This window comes from Alosa sapidissima, chromosome 19 (genome assembly GCF_018492685.1).
Source record: "Alosa sapidissima isolate fAloSap1 chromosome 19, fAloSap1.pri, whole genome shotgun sequence".
Lineage (NCBI taxonomy): Eukaryota > Metazoa > Chordata > Actinopteri > Clupeiformes > Clupeidae > Alosa > Alosa sapidissima.
The window spans coordinates 26,868,711-26,884,089 of NC_055975.1; the positions used below are offsets into that span (position 1 = coordinate 26,868,711).

General features: G+C 43.7%; 2 protein-coding genes across 5 annotated transcripts in view; one reads left to right on the plus strand and one right to left on the minus strand.

Annotated features, from left to right (window-relative positions):
• The first annotated feature begins 3,671 nt into the window (after positions 1 to 3,671).
• On the plus strand, positions 3,672 to 9,475 carry stmn4l (stathmin-like 4, like). Of its 3 annotated transcripts, XM_042072276.1 has the most exons (7): positions 3,672 to 3,832; positions 5,951 to 6,023; positions 6,280 to 6,375; positions 6,643 to 6,848; positions 7,715 to 7,906; positions 8,261 to 8,278; positions 9,401 to 9,475. In XM_042072276.1, exons 2-7 carry the CDS (start codon positions 6,011 to 6,013, stop codon positions 9,407 to 9,409), a joined length of 534 nt encoding a protein of 177 aa, XP_041928210.1. In that variant the 5' UTR covers positions 3,672 to 3,832; positions 5,951 to 6,010; the 3' UTR covers positions 9,410 to 9,475. The 3 variants fall into 3 exon arrangements, with proteins under 3 accessions (XP_041928210.1, XP_041928208.1, XP_041928209.1); XM_042072274.1 differs by having other exon boundaries at positions 8,261 to 9,475; XM_042072275.1 differs by lacking the exon at positions 3,672 to 3,832 and adding an exon at positions 5,769 to 5,790 and having other exon boundaries at positions 8,261 to 9,475.
• Positions 9,476 to 10,987: 1,512 nt separating this feature from the next.
• The window catches only part of il17a/f1 (interleukin 17a/f1), a 5,788-nt gene continuing 1,396 nt past the window's right edge, over positions 10,988 to 15,379 (minus strand). For both annotated transcript variants that reach the window (XM_042072616.1, XM_042072614.1), the window contains 3 exons: positions 13,425 to 13,661; positions 12,658 to 12,839; positions 10,988 to 11,348 (listed from right to left, as the gene is read on the minus strand). In XM_042072616.1, coding sequence (XP_041928550.1) covers positions 11,111 to 11,348; positions 12,658 to 12,839; positions 13,425 to 13,457 — 453 coding nt within the window. In that variant the 5' untranslated portion in view covers positions 13,458 to 13,661 and the 3' untranslated portion in view covers positions 10,988 to 11,110. The remainder of the gene's footprint in view (positions 11,349 to 12,657; positions 12,840 to 13,424; positions 13,662 to 15,379) is intronic.

Consider the following 15,379-nt stretch of genomic DNA (forward strand, 5'->3'; position numbering starts at 1 on the left):
CAAAAATGCAAAGCAAATTCATTTATTTATTGAATATAGATTTTTCATATCTAAATGCATGACAGATCTTTTAACAGCCTAATGACATCATTAGGAGCCTGATGTGGGTCATCCTATGAGGCCTGGGGGGGGGGTGGTTGTAATGGGCTGCAAAATAAGACTTTCATTAGGGGCACGGATCAATCTGTATTGCATAAAAAATGGCATGATAGATTTCTGGCTATGCGCTGTTCTGGGTGAGGTCAGCTTCACATTGGTTGTCTACATCATTCGAGAGAGAGAGAGAGAAGAAGAGAGAGGGCTGCGAGCTGGGCTCACCGGATTGGCTGGAAATGACATCACTGGAGGTTCTTTGCGGTGGTGATGAGGCTTTCCTAGCAGCCACATTGTTTCCCTTATCTACCCCTCCTCCCTCCCCTCCCATTCCCTCTCTCCCTCCCCTCTCTCTCTCCCTCTCTCTCCTTTCCCCTCCCCTCTCTCTCTCCCTCCCCTCTCTCTCTCCCTCTCTCTCCTCTCCCCTCCACCTCTCTGAGGCGCTTAGGTCATTGCAGGGTTTCTGTCCTGCTACTGCAGGGGTGATAGACATCTGTAGATCTGCAGATGTGTTAGATGCACAAACAACAATTGCACAATCCCAATCAACAACAACAGCAGCAGCAACAGCAGTAGGACATCCTCTGCAGCGACAAATAGTGCCTCATCTTTGTCTGATGCTAAGCTAGGAGCTAGCTACGCATTTGTCTCAATGCGTCAGTGTGGGAGCCCCCCCCCCACTCCACACACACACACACACACACACACACGCTCAGGGCTGCAGACAGCTGGATGACATCATCTAGGTTGCCTGAGCAGAATAGAAGATGAGGACTGCACGAGTCAGTTGGGGGGCAGGGCTGTGTGTGTGTATGTGTGTGTGTGTGTGTGTGTATGAGGGAGGGGTAGTGGGAGTGAGACTGTTTTCCCTTAGCCCTTCGCCAATGAGGACATTCAATGCTGCAGCTCTTAAAGCGACCTGCCACCACCGCTGCCTGCATAAGATCGATGCTAACGCTACAGCTAATATCTGCATTCGCCTCTACTGGAAAAAAGTTCAAGGAAGTTCACTGAGGGCTCCTTCAAGTACTGAAGGATCTACAGGGAACTCGTTTCACATTGTTATTTAAACACATTGGTTATTTAAAAGCTGAGAACAATACTTCTGAATATTGCAGATAAACTGGGGACAGTCTGTAGACTGCCACAGGCCATTTCTGAAGATGCTCTCTCAGACCCACCCTATACAAGCTAGAGAGAGCTTGTTCTAAATCCAGTTCTGGCATTTGGTCCTGTGAGTGTTTGCTGTGTCAAGCTCACACATGAACACATCGTGTGGTGGCGTACAGCCTGTGCTTTTACACTGCATCTGATTAGAGGGTGTGTGTGTGTGTGTGTGTGTGTGTGTACTGTGCTGGAGGTGGGCTGAGACTGTCAGCTTATAGACCCACTGATTACTCACAACCAGCACGGCAGCCTTCACAGCAGCTCTCTACATGGCAAACTCAACCTTTCCTCAGAACTCCTCAGGACTCTCAGAACTCCACGGAGTGTTCTAGAAGATGTAGCAATGTTCCAGAATTACTGTGGTGTTTCTGTTAAAGCAGCCACTCAAGAGTTCCGCAACAGAGACTGTCCCTGACCACAGAGTCGGTTCCGCAGAGAACCCTGGTTCCCGCTAGGGTGGTCCAGGTGTATTGTGGGTCTGCTTTCCTCATTGATGGGAAGTGTGGCCCTCCATCCTGTCATGTGCTGTTTGTTTTTTTTCTCACTGAGTGTCCTGAGTTGCCTAAATGTTTCTCTGTCTCCTTGACTGATATTTGAAAATCAGATGTTTTACATTTTTTTTCAGTTCCGTTTTAAATCCTGTATTTATCCAACTATACACTGCACATTATTAATCTCTATTGTCTACACAACCATACTCTACTTGCACTTGGTACTGAATCCTTCTTTGCACTTCTGGTTGGACTGCCAACTGCATTTCATTGGCTTTGTACCTGTACTCTGCTAAATGACAATAAAGTTGAATCTAATCTAATCTAATCTAAATCTAAGTAAATTCTGCGTTAGTAACAATTGACAGCAATCATGCATTCAAAATCTGCCCTTCCTTTGCAGATCATTCCCAAGTTTACGAGGTAACAAGTATCGCCAGCATTTTGGTAGTTTATAAATGAATATGGGTTTTGGCCCTATCAGACTCATATTTATAGCCTGCGCTCTGACACGGTGCCCTCCGAGGGCTCTTTGGTGAAGGATCTGCACACCTGGCGAGAGACCAGAGCAGCAGATGGTCTCCTCTAAAGAGCCCCAGACAGACTGTTCAAACAGTGAGTCGACTGGCGACGTGACAAGAGTCCCACTCCCCCAGCTGGGCTATAGGGAGAGTTAGCGAGGGAGAGCGAGCTTAGCGGCCCTGCTCAACAGATGAGACATAGATCCCTCTCTGCTGACTGATTCAGATCTGACATTTCAGAGCCCTGTCTCCTCAGGCATCAACCAGTCGAAACCTGTTCCCTCCCTCCCGCAGAAAAATTAGCAAGGATTACAACGGTTTACACGTTCGGATCTCATGCTCATGAATGGAGAGAGATATCTGTTACATGCCACAAGTGACTGCCACTAATAGAAGACCAAACAGGCTACAGTTCAGTTGAATAGGTTCTTTATTTTGCCATGTTAGTTTCAAGAGTGCATGTGTTAGTGCATGTGTTTTGTGTGAGTGTAATGTAATGTTTAGTGACATGCTCACATTCACAAACGCCAACAAAATCAGATTCATCCTCTTGTGCTTGGTGACATGTGAGAAGGTGAGCTTTGAATAGGGTGACCTGCGTGCCCGTGGGGTCACCTGTGTGGCCATGGAGGTCACCTGCATGCCTGTGTACCAAACAGGGACGGGGAAACCTGGCTTCAGAAAGTAAAAGTCTTGTACAGTATGCATTGGTCATACCTGTGCACCTAAAACCTCCTCTGCCTGGCTGAGGAGTGGAGCTAATAAGAATCAGCTGTTTTTTACTGAATGGTTGGAACACATACGTATGTGGTAGAATGTTTACTTTCTGAAGGCGGGTTTCCCCATCTCTGCTGGAAAGCAATAGACACACAGCAGACCGGGAGCTAACGGTATCTCTGCTCTTTCTGATGGTGTAGTTCATGCTTTGCAGCAGCACCATCAAAGCCCTTTCCCAACAGAGTAATGTCTGCTAATACAATAGAAACATCAACCGGCTAAATCCGATACATTTACATGGCTTATTGAAATGAGCATGATCAGTACTGTCCCTATTAAATAAATAAACACAAATATGAAGAAGGGAATATAAATAGAGAATGAATGCCATAGAGAATACACAGTCATTGTTTGCAGGATTTTTCCAATTATGTCTTTAAACCAGAGGAGTTTCTTGTAATCCTACTAATCCTCTCATGTCTGCACAGTTGCTATGGCATTTCCCACTTGCTCTTTTTTTTTTACCTCCACACAGAGTGGCAGAGAAAGGGTTAACCACCACCCCCTCCCCCGACCACCCCCCCCATCCCCCCATTCCGCCCCTCCTCCTCCTCCACCCCCCATCTGCACTCTCAAGGCTTCTAGCCCATCAGGAGCCAGCATCCTTGTCAGCCAATGGGAAGGCTGGAAGGTGATGTCATGCAGCATGAGGAGCTGGAGTTGGTGCTGATGCTGGGCTACTGAGGGGCTCAAACAGCAGCAGGCAGTCACTGAGCAACACACAGCTCCTCGAAGCTCACATCACCTCACTACTCTCTCTCTCCGTGGGGTCTCCAGATAGAGGTAAGGCAACACACAGCATTCACTCTGCACTCCTCACTAAACACTTTACATTCACTTTACATTCTCAGTCAGTGCATGCTCTCTATTTGCACACAGTGCTTTCTGCTATGTGCAGTGATTGCAAGGGTTTTGCAGCTTGGGTTATTGGGTTGGGTTGGGGAATTCCATCCAGTTGTGTTGTTCGTCACAACTGATGCATGCAGAGAGCCAAGTGCAAAGCTTTTGATAAGATAATGTGTCTTTATGGACTGGTGTATGATACTTTTGGGGGTGTTTGTGTTTGTCCGGAGACGGGCTGCTGCGTTGTTGTTTGCACCAGCTCGGCTGCGCTGATCTGCGTCTCCGCTAGTGATAACGTAACGCCTCTGGAGAGGAGTGCAGCGGCACAAGAGCACAACACCAGCTGATTACACGGTGTTCCAGAGATCACCTGCACTGGGCTTTAACGGCACACATGCAGGCAGCACTTTGTAGTCCATGAACTTAAAATCATGGTGCATGGTGTTGCAGAACAACAGTGACGTGATTCTTCCCCCCTCACTGATGTGCATGTTGCATTAGGAAGCACTTATGCATTTTTAATACAAAGAAACTCCTTTGTGCTAGTGAGAGAGCGTGGGGGGGTGGGGGGGTGATGTGTTCCCCCATTTACTTAAAGAGAGGGGTAATGAAATCGCTGGCCCTCTGGGATGGGAGACATTGATCAGTGGTAGGAGCAGGGGAACCGGGCGGGTCAGGGCCACACCTGGGCCAGAACTAAGCCAGCGTCTCCTGCCTGCCACCATGCTGTGCGGCGCTGTGGTGGTGCATGAAGTAACCGACTTTTTGGAAAGTTTCCTTATAGATAGATAAGATAGATAATAGGATGCATATGCTTCTCTTCTCTGTCTGTGCCATAGCCCAGTCTGACAGTGTTAGCCTAGCTTAGCATAATTCACTGGTAGTGGGTTAGACTGGTTAGCCTATAGCTCCCTTTTAGCAATTGGCTAGCTGCTAGTTTGACTTTATTATTGTGTTTGATTGTGCTGTTGTGTTTGGTCTGAAGATATGTGCAGAGTGGATGACAGAAACTATTGTGTACAAGAGTGTAGGGTGGTGGAGTTTAATTTAGTTTAGTTTGCCCTAGTCTCTTCACAGATCACAAAATTGTGTTTTATTTTCAGCACAGCTTTTGTGGACTACTATTGGAGACAAGTGCAACAATAGCACCACCCAAATTGTAAATAAGATAGGAGACCGATGCACCTTCTTTTCATTTGTACAGAAAAAGGACTTCACATGTAGTATGTCCTAAGTTTGATAAAAAAAAAAAAAAATGAGACCACGTATACAGGAAAGAGGGCAGACAGTGAAGGTCTGAGCTCACATAGTGAAGAGTTAAAGTGTGTTTTAAGTCCAGCTTTCACAACTTCAGTGGCAGAGGCGGGCGGCGTTGGCGGCGTTGGCACAGTGTGCAGCGTGTGAATGGGCCTACACTCGCAGCAGGCACGAGGAGAGGCGGGAAAGCGTGGGCCACAACAGCACAGCACTCTAGGAGACTATGAACGAGACGAACAAGTGTGTGTGTGTGTGTGTGTGTGTGTGGAGAACAGGCCGTGGGAGCAGTTGGAGTGTGTAGGCAGACACACAGAGAGGAGAGAGAATGAGAGAATGAGAGAGAAAGAGAAGAGGTGGACAGAGAAATAAGACCTGAGAGAGAAGGCCAGAGAGAGATATAAAGAAAGAGAGAAAGAGAGAGAGATAGAGAGAGAGAGCGATGTTGTTCAGTGGGTGGATGAAAGTGGTATTTGATAATTAGTTGTTTGCTCAGGCTTAATGCTCCCTGGCACTGAGGATACTGTGGCTGGGCTGTGCTTGGCCCACTCTCACTTGCCCTCATTGTCTGTGCTGTTTGATCGTGAGCGTTTGAAGGGCTCTCAGATACAGAAATAGATCCGCAATTACCCAGACGTGCGCAGGTATGAATGACCTACCGAGGCATTAGTGCTGCATGTCTTAGTCATCTGATGAAGACTAATACAATGGATTTTGTTATTAACATTTTGTTTTGCACAACAGCATCAGTGTGTGTACTGTATAACTGCAGCACCACGCTGTGTGTGTGTGTTTGTCCTTCAGAATCACCCCAGTGAGACACATTAAAGGACTTTCAGAAGAGTGTGATCTTACTGAAGAAGAATGACACTAGCAGGTATGGTCTTTTTTATATATGTTTGTAAATGCTTATGTGTATCTGATCATGGGAGATCTGTTGTTGAATATGAAATATGTTCATGCGTGATGTGAAATACTGTGTGAGAGAAAGCAACAGAAAGAGGGAATGAATGAACATAAGAGATGGAGAGATGGAGAGAGAGAGAGAGAGGGATATGGGGGGAAGAAAGAGAAAGCCGGGAGGAGCACATGGTGCTGAGCATGCCTTTTGTGCTCTTCTCTCCTCCTCACAGCATACAAAGAGAAGATGCGAGAGCTCCCCCTGGTGTCGCTCTTCTGTTCCTGCATCCTGCCCCAGCCACAAGAAAAGATCACCAAAACAAAAGAAGGTACCAGAGCTTGTGCTGTCAGTCACTACTCAAATCTTTGTAATTAGCACAACTCACAATGTTCTAGCTTTTTGATGATCAAATTCTGGCAAAGCTTATACCAAATAAATGACAATTAAATTGTTTAAATGAATGTTCAGAATGAGATTCATGTTTAAAATACCATTTTTTTCTGGAGGGAAAATAGCCATGCAAGCATGTTACATAGACTCAATGGATCATGCAGTACTTGTAGTAGATTCTAACCTCCTGCTACTACCCTACCAGATGTGGTGGATCTCAACCTGTGCATCATCAAAGACATGGAGGTGATTGAGCTCAACAAGCGTGCCTCTGGCCAGGCCTTTGAGGTCATCCTGAGGCCGCCATCCTTCGAAGGGAACCACGACTTCCAGCCCACCATCCCGCCCCGAAGGGACCCCTCCTTGGAGGGCATCCAGAAGAAGCTGGAGGCCGCGGAGGAGAGGAGGAAGGTAAGGGAGCAGATCAGAGCAGAGCACTACCACTACCCTCCTATAGGGTGGAGTAGAGAGTCATTAGCCGGTAACACTTTACTTGACAGTATCGACATAAGAGTGACATGACAATGTCATGACACATGAAACCTAAACCTAACCCTAACCCTAACCCTAATCCTAATCTCTAACCAAAATCCTAACCCCAACCCCAACCCTAACCCTAACTCTAAATCTAACCCTAACCCTAAACCTAACCTTAATCCTAACCCTAACTTGTTATGACAAAAACTGAATGTCACTTAATAACAGAAGCGTTATGTCATAAACATTTATGACTTGTTTATGACTCGTTCATGACAGTGTCATGTCACTCTTATGTCAACATTGTCAAGTAAAGTTATGTGGCTATGTGGTGTCAGTAAACTCAGTGCAAATGAAGAGTTTGACTATTCTTGAGTGCTTGTTTTCAAATAAATAATGCTCAGGTAGCGTAACAGACAGCTTTACAGAAGCATGGTATTGTGAATGGGAAGCAAATGCAATCTAACAGTATTTAGTGTGTTAGTGTGTATTTCAAAACGTTTCTTGAGAAAATCAGAAACCAGCTTTCTTAGAATATAGATTGCTTCTGAGGCATGCATACACCTACATATTAAAATATAGCTTACTGGACATAAACATACAGTATATAAAAACAAACACATATACAAACACACACTGTACTCAATCTCACCTTTATTTTTCTTAGTAGCATCTTTAACTCTCAGAGGTCTATAATTGTCTGGCTGCTCAAATCACGAATCTCAGGGATCAGGTTGACATTTTGACTGAGTCTGAATGTGATTGTAACATGGCTGTGTGTGTTTCCTGTCCTGCTCCAGTGCCAGGAGGCTGAGCGTCTGAAGCAGCTGGCAGAGAAGCGCGAGCACGAGAGGGAGGTGGCCCAGAAGGCCATCGAGGAGCACAACAACAAGATCAAGATGGCGCGGGAGAAGCTGGAGCAGAGGATGGAGGCCAAGAAGGAGAAGAGAGACGCACACATCGCCGCCATGCTGGGCCGCCTGCAGGAGAAGGTGAGCAGAGAACTCTCATCACCCAGTGGACCTGTGTGTGTGTGTGTGTGTGTGTGTGTGCTTCTCTCTCTCTCTCTCTCTCTCTCTCTCTCTCTCTCTCTCTCTCTCTCTCTTTCTGTCTTTCTGTGTGTGTGTGTGTGTGTGTGTGTTGGTGTGTGTGTGTGCTTCTCTCTCTCTTTCTGTCTTTCTGTGTGTGTGTGTGAAAGTGCAATAATATGCATTTTATTATGCGTTTATGGAAATAAAATAATCTCCAGCTTGAAGTAAACCTTTCCATTTGTGTTCTAACAATTTCCTTTTTATCCTCTCTTCATCTCTCTCTCTCTCTCTCTCTTTTTCTCATTTGTCTTCCAGGACAAGCACGCTGAGGAGGTGAGGAGAAATAAGGAGTTGATGGATGATTGCAGCGAGTAGAGCGCCTCAGTCTCTGAGTCTCCACACACAACTGGTTTTGCTGTGTCCCTTTTCTAATCTCAGAGGAGGGACATCAAAACCAGGGAGAGCTTTTTTGCAACACTAGGATGGAGATCCATATCTAACATGACTGGGGGAGAGAGGAGACATAGGGAGAGAGAGAGAGAGAGAGAGAGAGAGAGAGAGGATGGTTTGTGCATCTGACATGGAAATTCAGAGTGCTGTGGATACGTGTTGCATCAGCTAGATATTATGTCGCCTGAAACCGTGTTCTGCGCTTTTGTGGTGTCATTGTGTCTTTGTGTGTGAGTCATAACACACAAGATTTTGTCAGTAAGCAGATGGCGGCGATAAGAAAATGACCTGTCTTTCTTTCTTATATTGGGCTCAGAAGGAACTCAGGCGCACACATATTTAGCAATGAGGCCGAAAGTTGCTTTGTTTTTTGGCCTCAAACGCTGCTAGGCCTGAATGAGGACTGCTTAAAGTGATCAAAGAATGATCTTAATAGTAAAAACAAAACTAACTAAAAGCACACTTTCAATTATCCGTAAATGTAAACACAATAAAGTCTGCACTGAATTTCCATGCAACTTTTGCCTTAGATGTTAGTGTTAGTTTACGTGTCAGTGATAGAAGTAAATGTGTATTTGATATGCTGTGGGTCATCAATGTGATTAGCTATTGATATAATGTAATTCAAAATGCAGTTTTAAGTCAGTACTAGTAGGTTTAATTCACGTATTGCATTTGGTTTGTTGTGCTGTGATTGGTAGTTGTGTGTTGGCGAGTCGATGTGTATCTCTGTGATTAGAGTAGAAGCCCACACACACACACACACACACACACACACGTGCGCACACACGCACACACACACACACACACGCGCGTGTCTCACTCGGAACATAAGAATGACTGAACTATATGTGAAGTCTGTACTGTGTTAGCATGCACTGATCCCCCTCCCCCAAGATAAAAACAAATATTTCACTAAACTTTTGGTGTGTAAGTGGCTGTTTTGTCCTCGGCTTGGTGTCAGTTTCTTTTCTAATCGCTGTTCTTTTGACCTCTGTATTCCAGGTTCCTTGAGGCCTGGTCAGAACTCTCGCTGAACATTTGGGAGCCCACTCACCAAAGGACTGACTTTTTTGTCTTTAAAAAAAAAAAAGTTCAGTTTGATAGTTTGGGACAGATAACATTATGTTAACAAACACTATCGTTCGGATGCTGGAACTTTTTATTGACTAAGAGGGACCTGGTCATCTATTGCGCTACGGGTCGTGTGCAAAAAGAGCAGTGAAAGAATTGATCATCACTACCTTAATGTGAAGTGTCATGTGAACACTTTACTCATGTGCCAACTGTGCCCGGTTGACAGTTTGTGCGCGTGTGTGTGTGTGTGTGTGTGTGGACGTTTGTTCGGATGCATGTGTGTGTGTGTGTGTGTGTGTGTGTGTGTGTGTGGACGTGTGGACGTTTGTTCGGGTGTATGTGTGTGTGTGTGGACGTTTGTTCGGATGCATGTGTGTGTGTGTGTGTGTGTGTGTGTGTGTGGACGTTTGTTCGGGTGTGTGTGTGTGTGTGTGTGTGTGTGGCGAATCTGTTGGTGTCTCTTCATTTACAAGAAGATTTCACAAGATGTGCATTAACTCAACTTGTCAAATGCAGGCCATTTTGAAAATGTTCATTTTTCTATGAGACAAGCAAGCCTGTTGTTCAGACTAGTCTCACTGGACATACTAAATGACTGAGGATCAGCTGGTTTCTGATGTGGCTGTTTACTGCTGTACAGAAAGTGTGATAAATCTATTTTAGATGACATTAAAGGAGCATTGTATTATTGCAGTCGGATTCCTGTGATTGATTCAGAAATGACACCAGCAGTGATGTAATTGACAGAATGATCAGGCTTGTCAGAGAAGTTGTTCTTACTTTAACCATTTTGAGAAAGAAAAACACTGATTTTGAATGAATGTTAAGGTATCAATTGCTCTCCTATGACTTAATCCTGGATTGAAAATACTAAATTTAGGATGTATATCCAACATACCACTATCAACATAAAGCCTTGTCATGTACACTTTTAAAGCTGCACCAATTCGAAGAGGCCTTCTGCTATGTGTGAACTGAATTCTATCCTTTAGCACAGACACTCCTGACAACCTCATCTCTCATGGTTTAGAATGGCACAGCTCTATGTGGAGGGAAGAAGAAGCAGAGACTGGCCAACGCTTCTGTGTACCGTCACACCGGTGTGATGGGATGAAAATGAACGCTCTAAAGAATATCTGGGTTCATTGAATTCAACATAGAATTTTAGAACCTTCAATTGTTGCGGAACGGAATCTTATGTTAGAATGTTGAAAAACCCACACCTTTAAGGGTTAACAGCACACTCATTCACTGCTTATTTAAAAGGATAAAGGATATGCTGAGACAGTCTATCATAGACTGCCAGAGCCATTTCTCTATTGTGTTGAAAGACAGCACACAACAATGACTTGTTAAAATTAACTCCAGAGTATTATTCACTCTTCTTTGCGCTTTGCTTTCTGACGTGACACACACCAGTCCAAGATAAATACTGAATGTTTTATTAAATAAATAGCACAGCCAACAGTTTAAAATTTGACAACAATTATACATTAAATATAAGAGTAGTTAAAAAAAAATCCATAAATTAAGTCAAATGAAATAAATATGATCTTTAAAAAATGCCAGAATATAGTGATTAAATAAAATAAGGTCAACAATTCAACACTATACAGATCTGCTTGTTTGTCTGTTTGTCTAATGCTGTTGGACATGCGGACGCACACAGGTGCAGCCCACTGTGATGGTCATGTAGTCCAGCATGAAGTAGTTCTCTCCCTTCCTGTCAGCCTTCTTCCTCAGCACCAGGATCTGACGCTTGATGGGCGTGGACAGCAGGTCCTGGGTCTCCTCGCCTTTGATAGTCAAGCAGCCAGTGTGGAGGCAATACGCGTCGAAAATGTCAGCAGGGAAGCGGTCGTCTTCGTGGGAGATGCTGTGGGGGAGGTGGCAGGATTAGTAAAAACATCGAAAAATGTTTCTCTGAATGTGAACGGATCCCCACAGAGTTTCCTGTGGCCTGATGTTGAACGGGCAGAGAAAAAACAAAACCCTGCACACATACAACTACACACTGCACACATACAACTACACACTACACACTGCACACTACACACATACAACTACACACTACACACTACACACTACACACATACAACTACACACTACACACTGCACACATACAACTACACACTACACACTGCACACATACAACTACACACTACACACTGCACACTACACACTGCACACATACACACTACACACTACACACTGCACACATACAACTACACACTACACACTGCACAAATACAACTACACACTACACACTGCACACATACACACTGCACACATACACACTACACACTACACACTGCACAAATACAACTACACACTACACACTGCACAAATACAACTACACACTACACACTGCACACATACACACTGCACACATACACACTACACACTACACACTACACACTGCACACATACAACTACACACTACACACTGCACAAATACAACTACACACTACACACTGCACAAATACAACTACACACTGCACAAATACAACTACACACTAAACACTGCACACATACAACTAAAGAGATGCAGATGCAGGTGTGCTTTAGACACTGAGACTGAAACTGCAAAGAAATGCAGCACATACAGGCATCACAAACAAGTCACACGGTCAGCTCTTTAAGCGGGGTATTTTGACTGAATAACACGTACTGACTTCTATCAGAAGTCTGGAAAGACTATGTCTGCATATGACACAAGGTCTGACCACATGAAAGCTGATTTAGGTCAGTTACATCCTTGTGTCCCCCTCGCTGTTTCTTGCACGCACACACACACAAGCACACATACACACACACAGACATATGCATACACACCCACAAGCCCCAGCTAATTTTAAGTCTCTTGAGAGACACCTCTTTACAAAGTCTTTACATTGACGTGTATGTTCAGTGTATGTACATCTTACCGCATGACAGGCCAGTTGTGGTTACCTTTACATCACAGACAAACCCAATACACACATAGCCCTGATCTGGCCCATAATTCAGTCAGACCGCTCTAATAATTGAGTGTATGTGCGCCAGCATGAGAGGTCTGAAGTGTCTAGTGTGGACTGTGTGTGTTCAGGTGTGTGTCCAGATGTGTGTTCAGGTGTGTTTAGGTGTGTGTTCAGGTGTGAGTCCAGGTGTGTGCTCAGGTGTGTGTTCAGGTGTGTGTCCCTCACTTGTATGCCCAGGGTGACAGTGAGCTGTTGCTGTAGGAGCGTATGTGCGGGGTCTCAGGTATGCTGTGGTTGAGGAGCAGGTAGGCATGGGGCTTCTTTCCCGCATACTTGGATAGGGCAACCCCGTGGGGAGCTCCATGTGCCCCCATCAGCACCACACAGACGCCCAGCAGGCAGGCCACCTGAAACCAGAGGAAGACGCACTTTTCGATTCGATTCAATTCGATTCGATTCGATTCGATTCAATTCAATTCACTTCACTTCACTTCACTTCACTTCACTTCACTTCACTTCACTTCACTTCACTTCACTTCACTTCAATTCAATTCAATTCAATTCAATTAGATTTACAGATTTACTCCTGATTCTAGTCTACACAAGGAAATAAACAGTCTATTAGATGTAGATGTGTCTAATAGATTTAGATGTGTAACACACACACACACATGGATGCAGGGTATAGTCCAGGCAGTGATGGTGACAGGTGAACTTGTCAATATTTGATACTTAGTAGGACATTCAATTCCTTCAACTTTCCATAAGTATAATGTAGAAGAAGTATTTATCTGTTACTATTAGGCACTCTATATAAAGCCTGATTCTTTGAGCTTAATGTAAAATGAAAGTAAAAAATCCTGCATTGCTTATTCAAATTTACTAAATAGAATGCATAAACACACAGACACAGACACACGCATAAACACACACACACACTCTCTCTCTCTCTCTCACATGTACACACATACTCACACAATACTAAAACTCACCATGAAAACTGGAGTGTTGGAAGTTGAATGCATACTTCTAGAGTCTTCTCTCTCTCTGTCTGTCTGTCTATCTGTTTGTTTGTCTGTCTGCCTGCCTGTCTGTCTGTGGATGTTCTCTGTAGGTGGTTATTCCTCTGTCAACCTCAGCTTGATTCTGTCACAGAGGTCAAGTAGGGCTTATATAGTGTGGGGACGTGGGTGGATATCCTTCTGACGCCATGCCACACTTTCGATCTTCTGAGAAACAATGCTGACTAGTCAGTGCACCTCTAATTATGCTTCTTAAGGTTGCATGTAAATTGGTTACAAAGACGTTATAAACATATATAAACAACAGTTGTCAATGTAATCATCCTTTATCTGTTCAGGAGCTTGAGGAGCATGTTATAGCCAAGATTGTGGGTTCAATCCCATTCACCCTTGTGCCCATTGATCTATTTGACACTTTGGATAAAAGTATCAGCCAAACGAACACCTAATAATGCTAACACCTAATAATGCTCACACTAGTATGCAAACCTTATTCTACAATGCTTTGATTTTAATAATGAATTACATTACAGTTTTAGCCCATTGCTTGAAAACTTTTTGCAAAACTTCGCTCATTGTGTCAAAACTTTACACACAACCACACAAGACACTGGGAAATAAACCTATGTCGAATTGAAACTCTGCTACCAAAACCTCAAAATGTCACTCTGATGACAAAATGATACACACTTGCATCATATGAATACACTTTCAGATTAGCAGCAACACACTAGTGTACTTTATATAAAACACTGCACTGCTTTTATTCAGTTTATCAGTTAGCAGTCTGTGAAGCTCAATGCGACACTTACAGTTTTTGTTGTTTTTTTCCAACAAAGATTTTGACAAAAAACAAAAAAGTACTGAAAGGTTACAAATAACATCAACTCAATACTGTACATCACAGTACTATACATTACAGTACAGTACAGTAAATGCAGTAAAGTAAATAAAATAAAAAACAAAAATACACTACTGTAAGACAGGCTTAGCTGTGGTGGCCTCTCTGCCCAGCTCCCCTCATTGTCAGGCCATGATTTATCACATCATCCATCAAAGTTTCTCTAATATCATCTGAAATATTGTTCCGTGCAAAGCCTCGTCGATCACCTCCTACTCCTCTCTCTCTCTCTCTCTTTGTCTTCCTCTTCCTCCACCTCTTGCTCTCCCTGCCTCCATGCTTGCAAAGTTCTCAAAATGGCTCAACTGAGGCCTATTTGTGGCTGGCTGATTGGTGTTTAGTTTTGTAAGTAAGTATTTTCAAGTGTTTGTCTAAGTGTTTTCAATTTGTGTTTTGTATTTTGAATAGATGTGTTGGCCCAGTGGTACCCATGAGATTTCATTTATGAACGTTTCATTTATGTGTCTTATATATGAAATAGTGTGTAGTGTGCAGGAGCAAGTGTGTTGCAGAAAGGAGCAAGTATGTTGCAGAATTGCAACTAAAGTGCAAAGCAGCGCTTTTGTTTAAGGTATGGATACACTGTGTTTAAGGTATGGTTACACTGTGTTTAAGGTATGGATACACTGTGTTTAAGGTATGGTTACACTGTGTTTAAGGTATGGTTACACAGTGTTTAAGGTATGGATACACTGTGTTTAAGGTATGGATACACTGTGTTTAAGGTATGGTTACACAGCATTTAAGGTATGGTTACACTGTGTTTAAGGTATAGTAACAAAAGTTTCAAGTTTGTTACTTTGGTCTAAGCATGTGTCTATAGTGTTCAAGCAATGGGCAAAAACTGTAACAGAAAGATAGTTTTATAATGTTTTTAGGTATGTGTGTTGATACAGATGATACAATTAAATACTGTAACAAATGTCATTAAAATATCAAACACTGATTGAATAATGTGTGGGACATTGATTTCCCAATAACACTGAGGCTTGCTGCGTTCATTTCTCTAAGGCTCCCTTTGTCA